Source organism: Falco cherrug, chromosome 10, assembly GCF_023634085.1.
Source record: "Falco cherrug isolate bFalChe1 chromosome 10, bFalChe1.pri, whole genome shotgun sequence".
Taxonomy (NCBI): domain Eukaryota; kingdom Metazoa; phylum Chordata; class Aves; order Falconiformes; family Falconidae; genus Falco; species Falco cherrug.
The window spans coordinates 22,753,852-22,770,006 of record NC_073706.1 but is presented as its reverse complement, the minus strand read 5'-3'; the positions used below and the strand labels follow the sequence as shown (position 1 = coordinate 22,770,006).

The 16,155-nt window shown below is 38.6% G+C and overlaps 1 protein-coding gene across 4 annotated transcripts in view; it reads right to left on the bottom strand.

The window, feature by feature from the left end:
* ANO5 (anoctamin 5) overlaps positions 1-16,155 on the bottom strand; it is a 62,408-nt gene that overhangs the window by 32,347 nt on the left and 13,906 nt on the right. For 2 of the 4 annotated variants that reach the window (XM_055721706.1, XM_055721707.1), the window contains 3 exons: positions 15,305-15,375; positions 8,595-8,642; positions 1,403-1,516 (listed from right to left, as the gene is read on the bottom strand). In XM_055721706.1, the coding sequence (XP_055577681.1) occupies positions 1,403-1,516; positions 8,595-8,642; positions 15,305-15,375 (233 nt within the window). The remainder of the gene's footprint in view (positions 1-1,402; positions 1,517-8,594; positions 8,643-15,304; positions 15,376-16,155) is intronic. The other 2 variants (XM_055721708.1, XM_055721709.1) reach the window with 1 other exon arrangement.

Here is a 16,155-nt window from a genome sequence, read left to right as displayed (position 1 = left end):
CAGAGAAAATGAGAGATTATGGCTTTTTTAAGGTAACACGAGTAAGATGCAGGGGCTGTGTTCTACACTGGATCACACTTGGATGCAAGTACAGGCAGCATGTCCTGCACGAACACAGTGTTTCCTTCATAAAGGAAGGAAAGCAGTAAGCAATTTTTTTGAACAGCCCAATCTTGCAGGTTTTGTTTAAAGGAAAGTTTTAATTACGAAACACTTTAATATGACAAGATATAGATAAGCGTTCTTTACTTCACAAACCTTTAGTTTTGATCTGTTTTTGCCATAAGCCTCAGTATAGTTAATTTCTTCAGATATCCTTATCTTTCAGAATAATATAATTACATACGAATGACATTTTTTAGATCTCTCAATTTTATTTTTTTATTATGAACAAAGTTTGGAGATACATATTGGAGAGACTAGTTGGCAATATAACCTCTCCTGGCTCAGAAAAAAAGGCAGCAAATAAAGAGAAAACAAACTAATTACAATCACTACAACTCTGCATTTTTTTTAATATTGTGTTTTATATAAAGTTTGTTGGTCTTGTCTGCATCTCATAGTACTGGATTTCTCTGAATAGCTTGAATTTACATGTTAGTCATGTAGGACCTCAAATGGCAGTGCGAGCAAGGAACAAGTACATGTCATTTACTGATTCCATCTGACCTACTGTAGCCATTCAGGCAATCGGGTCTTGCTGGGAAGTTCAGGGATGATCTCTAACCAGCATTTTAGACAAAGCTTGTACTTTGTGCTCTGTTACATAGGAGGTCTCTTATCACAGCCACTTTAAATATCCTTCTAAAAGAATGAATACACATGTGCAGAGAGCAAGTCAACCACATGGAAAAGGCTCAGAGGATACGCTGTGTTTGTTTTAATCAGAGTATATATTTAATGAAAAGTTTTAAAAGGAAAACAGCATGGATTCTTGGATCCAAAAATCTACTTCTGCTCTAAATGAAGTCAAAGGATGGGGGTGGGGGGTAAGTTATTCTTAAGTCTCATTTGGATAATGCTGTGTTTATTTAGAAGAAACATTCCTTTAAGAGTATTTACAGATATCCCCCCCAAAGCCACAGCTAACTATAAGACTGTTAAACGAAGAAAGCAAAATCATTTCAATTACTTTGCATTGATTGTGTAATATACTGACCAACCCTAAGTAATGGAGAGTGATCAATACAGTAAACAAAGCCCCAAAAATGTAATAAAATTGGGTCACAATGTACAACAGCAAATAACACAGAGATTTCAGTACATGGAATGGCTTTTCACACAGCTATAAAATTTTTAGCAGAGTCCTACTCCAGCTGAGTGTAGTGATTTGAAAGGCTTTGTAACTGATACACAAGTTAAATAGACAAGAATTAAGAGCACCTCAAAAAGACAAACTTACCAACTTCTTTTCCCAGTCCTTATTAAGATCATCCACATAGGAGAGAACAAAATCAATTCTCCTAACACCATCCCTGAAGAAAATAGAATCTTTGCTTTGATGTCTTTTATCAATCTGTGGAAGATACAGGCACATGATTAAAAAGACCCAAGTATTGCTGCTGTTCTAGAATTTAACAGAAGACAAAGAAGTTTCCCCAAACTGCCTCAGTTCTTCGGTTTCTTCATAGCTGAAGTTATAACTTGGGCAAGTTCTCGTAAGGGCTGTATCCATTTACAATAACTTCAAAATTAACTGCTTATATCCACAAACACAATATGTAAATAACTGGTACACGATGAACAAATATGTTAGCGTAGCATACCTGTGAACAATGCTGCCATTTATTCTTTCACAGTCTTTACAGTGCGTCATAAATCATCAAGACAAGCATTAGTTTACAGCATGATTTTTTTCTGCAGTTAGTCAGAACACCACTCTACACAAAAGCCTGCTAAGGCACAGTTCATCGACTCAAAGCAGGTAGCATGCATTTTCTGCTCCATAACAAGATTCACTAAACCAACCGCACAGAGGAATATGTCTCAGCAATGTCCACATACGAAAATAGCACACAAACAATACAGGGGTACTGGGGAAAAGAAAAAACAAACCAAAAAATACTAATAAAAGGTATCAATGCAACAGAGTTATTAGTATTCCAGTTGATCTTTTAAAGGTCATATTTTTATTTATCAGCATGCCAGAATGTCATAGTAACAACGTTCATTTTTTTCACTGATTAGGCTACAACAAGTAAACAAATATAAGACTATTACTTCACCCTCCTGCAGAAGTTAACATAATATGGTAATATTGTTTATTAACAGCTCAGTATTCAGCTCTACCAAATTGTTTACAAGACTAGAGGATCATACAGCAAAGTGCTCCCCACAGAAGCTAACACTCTGGTCTAAATTTAACTCCGTGCTAAGGAAGGCTGGTGTTGGCTTTTTTAACCACACCCATCAGCAAAAGTGTATTTGTATAGGACTGAATTAGGTGTCCATTGTATTAAGAGTAGAAACAGTAAGAACAGTCATTCAGAGGGTTATGTCTCTGTCTTCTCCCACTTAATGCAAGAACGCACATGAAAAAGTTCTCGGCGAAAGCACAGAATATTTATCACTGTGAACCTTGCTCCCAGTTAACAAAAGGCATCACACAGTGAAGCATGTTATTACTGCAGCCATCCAAGCCACTTGCAATATCATTCATCACCGTTTTACCCTGAGACGTCGCTTCAGGAACAGATTGTATCTCCTTCCGCTCTGCTGAAATAATCAACAAGTAGTTAGCAAGCCCACCGGTCCTCTCCAAGAGCCAAACAGACTGCTTCCAGCACACACCCCCAGGCAAGAAATCCACCTCCTTCAAAAAGCCAGGAAAAGCCTCCAACAATTACAAAAACACAATCACCCACAAACTTCATGACTATAATGTCTTTTTTATTAAAGGCATAGCTGTCCGGGCATACATTTTGATAATAAACTCGGGTGTTTAAAAATGACTCCTATAATACTAATTGCTGTCACTTGGATACTTCAGCAGATTTGAAAAAAACACAAGGAAGTTCCTTTGAATATAATGCAAAGGCAACAAACAAGCACTGGCTTATGAGTAGCGCACATGTTTGTTATGCTCATGTTAGACCTAAGGGGACACAGAAAGATGCATGGCAACCACATCATTCCAGAGCTGACAAAATTACGAGCAGTAATAGCCACAGTTTCCAGCACGTGTCTATCTTCAAAGAGGTTCAAATTTAAAAAGAAAAAAAAATAATTGAAAATCTCTATTGTTCCATAGTGTTGCACAACTTTATGCATCTTCACTAGAGACACTGGTAACGGCTGAAACCAGACAGCAGCCTACTTGGACCATCCATGCATTGTGGAGAACTCCTGTGCTTCTGAAGCTATCCTACAAATCAAAGTAACACAAAAAAGATAAAAGAAATTATTTCCTTAAAATGCTGCAATCCTCTCTTCGCCTTTCCTCTTTGACATTTCTGTTGTATTTTCTGTTGGTTTTCTTCTTGAGAAATACTTAGAGCAGACCAATTAGACTAGACTACTTTGTAAGACTGAAATCAGGACAGTTCCCTCAGAAAATGTTTTTGCTATCAAATGCGGTACATAATGATGCAAGACTTAAGAGGCTCAAAAAAATCAGGGAATCCAACAGAAGAAGCAAAGAGTATTTTCCTATTCTATTACAAGCTTACAGGGGGTTGTGGTTTGTATTTTTTTTTAATATGATTGTGACTACAAGCGAACTGCAACTGTTAAGATAACAATTTAATGAAATTAACATAGTGCATAGAACCACACCGACATCTACACAGCATCTACAGTACTGCAATTATTTGACTTTACAGTAAGTGAACCCTAAAGCGCATTCTAACAACTTACAATATTGGGAATCTGCCTAAAAACAGACCACCACAACCACTAATTGAAAAAGACAGAGACTGTGTAAGCACAGATGTTGTCTTAGTGAGCTAGGAAAATCCATATACAGAAAGCAAAGAACTTTTTTAAGAAAATCAATAAATAACATTTACTTCAAAAAAAGCTCCTGCCAAAGGAGTGTCCCAAATTCTTTGCATAGCACAGTTATAATTAGATTATTCATACAATTGAAGTAATACTTTATCTTTACTGCCATCAAAGTTTGCTCATTTTCTAGGACTTATCGGAATGTTGCTCAGTCTTTAGAGGTCTGACTATCAATTTAAGATACAGTAGTCATCTATGTCGGATTATTCATCATGGATAGCAACAGGCCTACTTATTAAATCCATAAATTATTCCTTTCCATTTTGCTGCAATTGGAATTTCAAGAACAAGATCAGTCTTGCACCATCATGCATTTCTGTGCGTACATGTGCACCGACAGGTTTAAAATACATAAAGTGTTAGTAATTTGCATTGGTTGCATCACTGAATCATAAAACACTACGGATATAGCACATTTTATTTCTTAACAGCTCTTTCCAGAACTGTATTCAAATGAATTAAACTTAAGACAACATGCAATTATTAAATGAAGTCACACCTCATCAGAGCAGCTGTTTTGTGATACGTACCTTCTGAAATACAAGTAACTAATCTAAAGCTTCTGAATAATTGAGTAAAATCCAATAAGGAATTAAAGGAGAGATGGCACCCCAAGGCATACGGTGAAAACTCAAATGGCAACAGCCACAAGCTGCAACAAGGGCAATTCCTACTGGATGTGAGGGTGCGGTTGAACAGGAACTGGTACAACAGGTTGCCCAGAGAGACTTACATAATATGCACCCTCAGAGATCACACAGCTCCACCAAGCAAGGCCCTAACTGAGCAACCTGGTCTAAGTTCAAAGTCAGCCTTGCCTTGAGGAGGAGACTGGCCAAGGAAACCTCCAGAGGTCCCTTCCAACCCAACTCACTGCATGGTTCTATGAAATGGTGTTACTGCAAGCCTCCAGCATGCACCAGCACTTCCTAAGAGCTGAATAAATCCACCGGCTACAAAGGAAACCTACAAAACCTGCTTGTTCAAAACCAACTACTACCCTCCTGTTGTAAGTTTCTGGTTTTAATAGTCTAATCATTTCTATAAGAACTAAGCGACTTCATAGCCTGCGGACAGATGTGCTGACTGAACGCTGTAATGGTCTATCACCAAGAGCTGAATTTTCACATGGTTACAGAAGTGCAAACTTACTGGATTTGTATGAAATTACATCAATATTTGGGCTCAGGTGGCTAAAAAGTCCAATAGCCTCCTGGCTGGTAGCCGGACTGGCATGGCCAGCTGGGCTGGGGCAGTGCCTGTCCCCCTGCGCTGGGCACTGGGGCGGCCGCCCCTTGAGCCCTGGGCTCAGCTCTGGGCCCCTCGTGGCAGAGGAACACAGAGGGGCTGGAGCGTGTCCAGAGAGGGAGAACAAAGCTGGGGAAGGGGCTGGGGGTCAGGGGGGAACCTGATGGCTCCTGACAGCTGCCTGGCGGGGCTGGGGGGCGGGGGGGCAGTCTCTGCTCCCAGGGAACAAGGCATAGGGCAAGAGGAAATAGCCTCAAGTTGTGCTGGGGAGGTTTAGATTGGATATTAGGAAAAATGTCTTCACTGAGAGGGTGGTCAAGCACCAGAACAGGTTGCTCAATGAAGTGGCAGAATCACCAGTCCCAGAAGTGTTCTAAAAACATGTGTCTGTGGTGCTCAGAGACATGCTTTGGCCTACTTGGCAGTCCTGGGTAAACAATTGGACTTTGTGATCTTAAATATCTTTTCCAACCTAGGTAGATTTCTAGTTACCTCAAAATTAACAGCTTCTCTCTAGACATCCAGCAGAGGCCAGGGTAGTGGACCATGTCCAACCCAACAACACTCCCCGTACCTAGACCTGTAATCCTCATGTTAGACATGAACTAAAGCCCTGCAGGAGGAAATCCCGACTCAAACAGGACACGTTACAGGAAAGATCAAGATGTCACTAGGGAAAGAAACAATGCACAGCTCAAGACAACGTAAAGCTAAACGAGCCCATTTTCAGTTCTGCCTAGACTAAGTTGGGTAAAGCGTGGAAGTGCTGGCTGGTGATCACACGCTACATTTAAATCCATCAAAACTCTCCCATGCTGTTAAATACATGGGTGACTCAGGCATCCCTCTCCATGGCCAAAGCAAACAAGTCAGTCACCACGAACAGGAGAGGGGAAAGCAAGCTGCTGGATGTGGCATCGACCACTAAACACTAACTGAAAGTGCTTCAGAGAAACGACTTAGGATTGAAGCTGAGGGACCAAGTCTGCGGTAAGCATTTCTGTGGCCTTGCTCCCCCACCAAAGCACACAGACAGCTGACCTCAGCCAGTACCGTCAGCCAGCCCTCGGTGGTCTAACGATATCACAGTACTTAGAAGCAAATATATTTTGCAGATTATACCTGAATGATTTAAGCCAGTATATTTTCACAGGACAGGGGGATTTCTATTTCTGGTTACCCACCTAACAGGAAATTTATGTTCTTACAGGCCACAGAGCGCAGCCCTCTCCTTGTAGGCAACAGAGCTTCCTCCAAATACACCTTACTGCTATGTATCCTAGCACTCTCCAAGTCCATACTTCAAAGACAGAGGAACTTGGCTTAGAGCAATAGTTTTCAGATGAATAATCAGTCAGAAAAACACAAGTTGCTTCGGGGCCTACATTCAGAAACACCCTTGCCAAATTCAATTCCCCGGACCTTGAGGTTTCACAAGTGTCCAGCTTCACAGAGCTGGGACTGCAGGTTCACACCTCCGCAGCCTTCCCTTTCTGCTTTTTGTACCTCAGAGTGGGAAGGTGGTTTTGAAACCCAGTACATGCGCTTCATTAGAGTTACAGCACAGTGAAGACCTCTGGCTGTGACCAACATGTATGGTGAGAAGTACATTAATAATATGCTCCCCATTAGCACATCTACATGTTGTATCACCACAGTCCTACATTCCCAGACAAGAAAACTGCTTGAAATTAAAAAAAAAAAAAAATTGCAACATTTTACTTAGAAGATACGGTTTGCAAACCAAGTATTTATTTTATTTACAGCTTACCTCTGATAATCATACAGATATTTTTTTTTTAATCACAGACAATGTAAAAAAAGCTAACTACATTACAAAGCAATTAGTTAATTTACAAATTAACAATCCACTGCAGAAGAGTTTTCACAATACAGAAAAGGACAAAAATACAAAGGTTGGAAAGCTGAATCAAAATACAGTAAGTCTCCATAAATGAAAGGGTAGGAAACATTCAATGGCTTAAAACAAAATTATCACCCTCACTTTGATCCCCAGTTTGCACAGAGTATTTACATGCCCCCCCCTTTTCACGGAGTTAAATGTGCCTACAGCTGTAGGAAAAAAACATGCCAATTTAAGTGATGCTATGCTTAAATGTAACTGTTTGGTACAAATTTCCCAAAGCAAAAAGCTCCTGGAAATTAATTTATACAACATATGCAAATATATAGGCACTTTACTGAAAAATAAGAAGGCAAGCTCCTGGCTTATGCACCATAAACTCAGCTCCCATTATATCAGAAATCCCCTTTGCGTGAAATTCTCTTCAAAATTCATCCTTGGAGGAATCCATGCAACTGAAGCGCTTCCTAAAGAAGTGTATTACCACCACACAACCCAATTCCCAATTATGCTTCATGCAGGCTACAAAGTTGCATACAAAACTATAAACTTTACCATTCAAACAAACACAAAACACCACATATTTCTTGTAGCTAAACCTTGCAAGCTGCGTTTTGCACCTTTACCACACTCGTGTTCCAGTTTTGAACCACATTAAAATCGGAAAGCTTGAAAACATGCATTTCAAAGCAGTTTAAGACACCAAGATATTTGCACTCAAATTTAAATGCGCAGAAAAAGCCTCTCTGGATAAAAGAACACATTAAACAAGAATAGAACAAAGAAAAATTAAAAGTATGCTAAGAGAGCATATGTGTTAATGTAAGACACCAGAGCTTAATGTAAGCAAGCAGACAGTTTTAATATACCTCAGCATGTACTTCTTCAGTTATCTTGAACTTTTTAAATTTTTTTCTCCATAAAAGAATAATGGCTATTTTAAGTTTTCTGATATATTAGACAATTAATACAATTATCTTGTCTGAAAATTTCACTAAGTGGATATTTTGAGCATTTCCTTATTACTTACTACAATAAGAAAAAAAGGCAACACATTTCAAAATCTGTCAATGTTTGTTTCTTGCTATTTAAAACTTTTTAAAGTATCATGCTGACTCACAGAGCCTCCCACATTACCATGATAAAAGAATCCCACGTTTGTTAATAACGCCACAGTCAGAATATATCCTATAGCCCACCAAACCAAAACAATGATAAAAAAAGCAAACTTTCCAGTTTTCTCCACCAATCTTTTCAATTTTGTCTATTATCCTTTTTATTTGAGTTTATCATTTAAGCCATCACGAGGAACAAACGCAAAAACCACATATGTTTTTATAAGTAGAAAAAAACGATTTGTTTTGGAAGGATGGCATCCTTGAAACTGGAAAATTTTCTGGTGAGGGACTTTTTGGCATAGGGTAATAGAAGACGCCACACAAATTCATGCAAGGAAGCATGAATATTGCTCACTGCTTACCACTTGATGCTCAGGGATGAGTAAAGTAGTCTCAGTGCTGTTTAGGCCCTGCCAGTGTCATCACGGGAAAAACATAACCTTGTTAGCAATGATGCAAAGGATGCTTTAAAATAAAAGGCTATTTCAGAAGAAACAGTGTAGCTTTTGGTTTAAGCTGCTGAAAAACTATTCTGAGTGATAGCTGGATTTTCAGTCTAATAACTCAAAGTTTAAACAAACCTGTATTTCCTCAGCTGAGCTGGGTCTGTAGCCTGTACCACTGACTTTTACATGGCCCATATCAATTTTTAAATGTTAATAACAACTTTTGATAAGAGCTGTACAGTATTCCTCAGCATTTTCATTATTAAAAAAGTAAAGTCTAAATAACTTGGCACAGATCAGCATTTACAAGCTTATGAAGAACAACTTCTAACAGTACTTTTTTTAATATCAAAGAGAGAACACATACATAGCATAGACAGCTGCACTTGCATTCCGAACAAATGTGACTCCCTATATTTCACTATTTTTCCAATACAAACTGAAGTTATACTATGTGCACTGAACAAAACCAAATGCAAACAGACAAATCATTAATCTCATTGTGTAGGCAAGGCAAATTGGTATCAGAAATTGTAGTAGTTATGCCTAATGAGACTAGCGAGAGCTTCCCAGCTTCCAGTCTTGATCCATGCCTGGTGAGGCCCTACTCCGATTTTAATTGCACAAGATCTGGGGGTGCTCATTATCTTCCTGCATGTGGGCCTGGACGGTGCTGCAGGTCCTCTGGCCAGACTCCACACAGGGATGACAGGAACACCAACAGCAGGGGACTCTGCTATCCTAGACAAACATGTCCATATGCTATCTGGGGTCCTGGCCCACACCTGTGGGATTGCATGAGCAAGGGATTTGGGGACCAGGCTTCACTATTGGAATGAACAACGGTTTGCAATACTTAAGATCTTTTGCACTAATTCTGTTAGCCAGTAGTTTCTCACACTCCTTTTATTTTGCTTCTGAAAACAAATGACGGGTTTAAAACAGCACAAACAAATCGTGCAAGCACGTTACAGAAATATGACAGCTCTCTATGATTAAATTAATTTTCAAAAGAAGCAGAATATAAACTTCATTTCATTACTCAATCTTTATTTGTTGGTTTAGAGCTGTAATACTTCAAAAAGTATATTCTTAAAATCCACTTTTCATGAAGTACTGTCTGTGATTTTTTTAAAATTACAACTGAATATTTTTCACTTTTACTACAATTTTATTTGAGACAACCCACTGAGGTCCATTCCTACAATTTCGTCAAAGAAACATGCTATTTTAGTTCCTGTTTACGTTGCAAGTAATACATACACGCATCTTGATGTTCTTTCTTAATGCTGCCTCTCTGAGTGTTTGCTTACCAAAGTAAGATTAAAATGTCCTTTTCAGAACTCAGTCAAATAAGCACATAAAAAATGATCTGGTTTTTTGCAAGGAACCCACATGAGAAATGATGTAAATATAAATAGCTGCACTCTGCTCTTAACCCTGAGATAGTCTGAACTGGGTTTAGAAGCCTAATCCTCATGTCACTGAATGCTACTGGAAAAAACTGTACTGTTTTAAAGAACTAAGGGCTGAGACACTTAAGCAGAAAGTTTTTCTCCAATTATACACTGAAAACATCTGCCTTGTACTGTACAAATCTTACATCAATGAGAAGTGCAGCCTTGCTTTTCATTGCCACCGTACAGCTCCTGACCTCTCCACTGCACACCTGCCCCCTCATCCAAGCTGGTGCCCTTACACCTGCTTTTCTTCCACCTCTCTACCCTGTACTACTCCTACCTCCTCCACAATTAAATGTAAATATGGGGTTTAACCTCCCACTGGTCCTCATATGCTGCCTGCACTGTTTCACTCGGAGATAAAATACAAGTAATTTTAGTGAAACATTAAACTGTGAGATGAAGGCACATCTAGCAGAGTCCTTGGTACATTCCCATGCATTTTGTGAAATGCTTTCCTGTTACTCTAGGGAACTTCTGCTCTCAGTACAACTGCCTGAAATTAGCTCAAGTCACAGGGGTAAGTAAGGGTAACTATTGTAATTTTGGCCATCAAACCTTCTCCTGCACATGTGAGGTTTAACAGCTCTGGTAGAGAGACACCACTTTTTCATTACGTGCTGTGCATAGATTTTGCCATAAAGGGGCTCCAATCTTGTTTGGGGTGGTCATACATTATCAAGAGCTAACCAGTGTTTTCACGAACACTCGAACAGTCCAACTGTGATGAGTTCAAAGCCAAAACCAACGAAGGCTGGCAGCAGTGGAAGCAGTGTTGTATGCGTCATTCATACTTTGGAATCCCCTCTGGTAACTCTTTGATGCACTCTCTCCCCAAGAGATCCCTCAGATTGTTTTGTAGTTACACTTCTTTGAAGTCTTTTTGTATTTCCATCTAGATTTTGGAACTGATTTGGTCCGTCTTCACAATACTAATAACAGTGTTACATTTCTCTCTCCCTGAAAACCCACAGAACTGAGAAATGAACAAGCAAGGAAAGGAAACTTACACTATGATGGTGTTTCTTCAGAAAAAAAACAACAAACCAATTAATTTCTAACACCTGCAGCACCTGCTGCTCTCCAAAAAAAACAAACAACAAACCCCTAAGTGTAAATATCCCCGATTGTGGTAAAATGCATTTCTTTTAATACATTTTATCAAGCTCTGTCAATTTACTTCTGCTAACCTGGCTTAAATACAGACAGCTTGTTCTCAGGTTTTCTCACTGTCAAGTTACAATATAGAAAATGCTGATAAAGAGGAATTTTCAGTGAGCATATTTCACTGGTGTGAAATTCGCAAGAAAGGTGAAAATTTAGTATTTAACTGCAAAATTAATTCCTACCGTCTGACAGCTAGAATAGGGCACAACCCTGCAGCTTTACTCACAGTAGTGCAGCCATCTGCCTTTTATGAGGGTGAGAAACTAAGGGTATACATATGTACAAAGCAAACATTTTAAGTTACTTGGTAATTCTTAACTGAAATAGCAGACAGACAAATAGTCCTCTGTATATCTAAGAGGTGTAAACTACCAACTAGTGACATTCTTCCACAAAACACGTACTATTTCTACAGTTATCCCACTTCAACAGTCTACAATGTTACTACCAGGAAATTTAATATGGATTCTATATTTTAAACTTTTCTTCAGATCTTGAATAATTTAACTGATCTCCTTTCCTCTTAAGAATGTGAACTCTTGTCAGTGGGCCTCATCCTCATTTGCTTTAGAACTGGAACAACTGACTGAATAGAGATGCACCATGCTATCAGAACAGAATTGTGCCATTACATATTCTTCTAGCACTCTCCGCATAAATATAAAGCACAGAGGAAAAACAGATTCTCAGGTTTTATTTAATTTATTTTCCAATTTGCTTGAAAAGACTTTCAGAGGCATTTATGTATTTCTTCAAACAGGAACTCCACTAAGATTGATTCAGGTAGATTCTACATGGAGGCTCAATTAGGACAGTTGCCAATCCCTAACAAAGTGACCGTCTGTGAATTACTGATTTAATTTGAAGCTGCTATGAAGCAGCACCTATTTAGAAACATCCTTCTCATAGCCTTTTTTTCCCCTCTCCAGTAATGCTGTTTGCTGAAAGTATCTCCTTGTCTCCCTGCATGACAAAGCATCTAGAAACGATTCATGCTGTAAGGCTTGTAATAAGAAAAGCTGTCAAACTCCAAGTGATCTTTGTCCTTGTGGGAAATTAAAAGAAGAGGAAAACTAAGGGGACTCAACAAGCAGTACATAAAATAAAGAAAAAAACACAGGGTAAAACAGGCAAGAAACAGTGGATTAGAGCACAAATGCAAAATCATGGAGGAGGAGCAAATGCACCATTGATGGCAGACTCAATCGCTTCACGAGTCCTGAACTTCACCTGACTTTTGCATACATGTTGGCAGGCTTCACTACAGATTGGTTTTCACCTTTTTTTTTGTTTGTTTTATTTGCATCATTCCTTATGTCCAAGTCACAGACTCCTTTACATATCACAAAAGAAAAAAACTAAAAACCCACTGAAATTTGGATAGGTAATGTTTTCCACTTTCTGTATTTACGTCTAGATTTCGATTGTTCCTTCCTCTGTTGCTACATCAGTGATACGGCCTTCACTTTTTCTCGCTACTGCTGAAAAGAAGCATATTGCTATTGCATGTTATGCTGCTTTTCTGTAAAGAAAAAAACCACAAAAAAGCCAGCCTAAGCATAATGAAGTTGTGACCTGAGTGTACATTCATTTAACTCTTTCCCAATGGTCCTTGTACAAATGAATTCCAACTTTGCTTTAAAATTACTTGTCTTAAATAGTTTTAAGAATTCCAAGTGCTCATTATTTTCCAGCTACAGAAACAAAGTTAAGTACATTGCTAAGTAACAAGAAAATTACCAACCTATCACAGGAATGAAATCATAAAATGAGGGAAATGTGCTATGTGACAAAACAAGAACAAAGCACGTTGACCTGAGCTCAGAAGGGTCTTGGTGAAAGTAGGAGAAACCATGGCTTGTTTTTCAAGCTAGGACAGATGACCCTTGTCAATTCCTTTGGGAACACATCAAGGATGACAAAAGGCAGCCTAGCAAAGAGCTGAGGGAAAAGGAATTCTTCCAGTTCATAGAAAACTGAAGTCGTGACAACACACGAAGATAAAGGATTAGCACTTTAAGAAGAAAAAAAAACACACACCCCCAGGGCTATCTTACTGTTGGAATGAATTAATGGAAAAACTTGAAAGATAAACTTAACCTGAATATCTAGGACATTAATCATCAAGAAGTAAGCCCGTCACAGCTGACAAGAATGTGAAACTGGGCAAAAAGATTAAGAGTAATTCTGTAACTTTGTGTCTGCCTAATGCATAGAAAGCAAAAATCAGATAAATGAGACTGTATTTTCCTGTGCTTTGCATTATCTTACCCTAGGTCCCCTAATACAAACTTAAACGTAAGCAACCATCAGATAACCATTGATCTGGAGAAACAAACTAAAGCCAAATAAGCCACCTCTTCTAAGAAAGAGAGGGGAAAAAAAATAAGAAAATCAAAGCGTCAAGTCAACTACAGACTAATACTGCCAATATGACAATACTGTGTGATATTTAAGAACAAAAATTATGTAAGGAACATGTGTAAGTAGAAAATGAGAAAAGGCAGCATGAAGTTACCAGTGAGAGATTTTTGTGGGTAACCAAATATATTTTTCATAAGGAGACTACCCCCTCTCAGACAATGAAGTGCTGAAGATCAAAGCTGCCTTTCCCACCCCATCATGAACCCTTCACCCTTCAAGCAAAAGTTCAAATCTACATATACGACACGTGCATTGCACCCTTTCTCCCACGTTTCCTGCCTTTTCCTAAGTTCTAAGTCATGAAATGAAGTCTATCAAGCTTTGGTGAAATAGGTCGTCTACATCCACTTGGACGTGCCCTAAAGGAACTCAGAATAAGCTCCAAACTCTGGTACTTATCATGGTATGATGATTCATATGCTGTAATTGGTGATCACATCTATTCAGGGTTCACAGAAGTATTTGATATGGCTGTTCATTGAAAATTTTCCTGGAGAAAAAGATTACTACTACTGCCACAACAGACTCAGAAAGTAGCTGGTTAAGCATACTAACAATTTTTAAGGTGGAACTGGAAGATTTATGAAGACGTTACACGATATGGTTACATGTGCTGACAGAGTAAAGATGTGTGTAATCTAGGAAGCACTTCTGAGTGCTTCACATGACCATCTCCAAAATTGCCTCTTCAGAGGTAGGTGAGGACAAGCTTTGCTCTTAAGCAGTTCAGTAGAACAGCTACAGTTTTTCAATACTCAATTCAATAGACATCTTTCTGATGAGTGCTTGTGGCCTGTATCAGACTACTTCAGAGCAACTCTTTCTTTTCCTATCTAAAACTCTGTCTTCCCCTAAGCATATAATAACCATAATAAAGAAATCAGATATTAAAAAAATAAAATACAAATTTCAAGAATGCGTATTTTCAGTGCTCTTTAAATCTGGTTCTTAACGGAGTAATAACCACACCCACCACTATTAAGATATCGTGTGCTGTATATAGTAAGCAATGAGGTACTGTGAAAAAACAAATAGCTGATGATGCTCTTTGTATTGCTCATGTTGCAAGGAAGAGGTATTCTTAAAACACAAATCTTCACCTGTTTTGTCATAAATCTTGCTGCACTGTCAAAAAGTTACTAGAGCAGAGGAAAGCATGAGTGCCTTGATTTCCCTATCAAGCCAGCAATATAATACACAGCATAAAATAAATTGTTGGGTCCATGCAGAAGCATTATGTTTCTCCAATTGCCAAAACAATAAATGATCGTGTGATTCTCATTTCAAGACTGATACTGGAAACACTGTTAAACCCATACTGTTTTCTACTACTACTGCGGTGTACTACTAACACTGGTAAGTTTCTTGTAAGACTCAGAGAGTATTGCTGTTATATTCATGGTTTTGCTCCTTCAAAACACTAGGGGAAGAAAATGTTTACATGGATAAAAAAGGAGGTATAAGGCAATCTCAAAAACCAAAATACTGTTTTTTAAACTAATTCTCTCTTTCCAAACCACTGTTCCTCTTTCCTCCTTCCACTAATATGTTAACGCCATCGGTACTGTACCTTACCTCAGAGCTGCTTGGGACTTCTGATCCTGAAGTTGAAATAGTTTCACATAGAGGTCCATTGCATTCTTCCCCTAAGGGACATAGAAAGAAAGACAGATTCACATAAATACATTCCGTATTTTAAAATATTATTGTATCTGAAAACAATGTGAACCTTGAAGGCACGGAACCATCAACAAGCAAAAGCAAAAGCTGGTAAATAATGCTCAGCTACAGAAAATCTTCAAAAATGGCACTTTGAAGGGAAAAAAAGGGCTGTGAGATAACATACTCAGTCTGTACTACCTAGTTGTAACCTTGCAGTCACAGAAACACATTCTTAACAGTGACAAACAAAAATTTGTCAGCATCACATATCTTTCTTGTCTCAAGTGTCTGCTAGGTTACTGTCTGCGAGGGTCTCACACCTAGAGCTTTGCTGCCTCAGCTGTAAAAGTTTAATTATCTCTGAGGTTGCTTGCTAGAAATTGAAGAAATTAAATTAGTTTCTGTGTTGCTAAGGGATTAATGATGCATAACCTCAAGATTACAGATGCTCACATACCAGAGATATGACACCAGGATCCAAAATAGCAGTATCTTAAAATTACCAAGCTTCTTGATCTTTTTTTTAAAAAAAAAGAAATCCCACAAAACCATCCCACCTTCATTTTAACAACAGCATTCTACTCCAGCATGACTTTCCCACAAATATAGTCAGTTCACCAAGGGCACTTACTTAAATGTTAACATTACAGGGAAATATCACAGAGATTATCTTCAGATCCCTCAATCATACTGAGACATTGGCGGGGTTTGTGGCTCTGAACTTACTCTGTCACCAGTTTCCTCAAGAGAGCAATTCAGAGCCC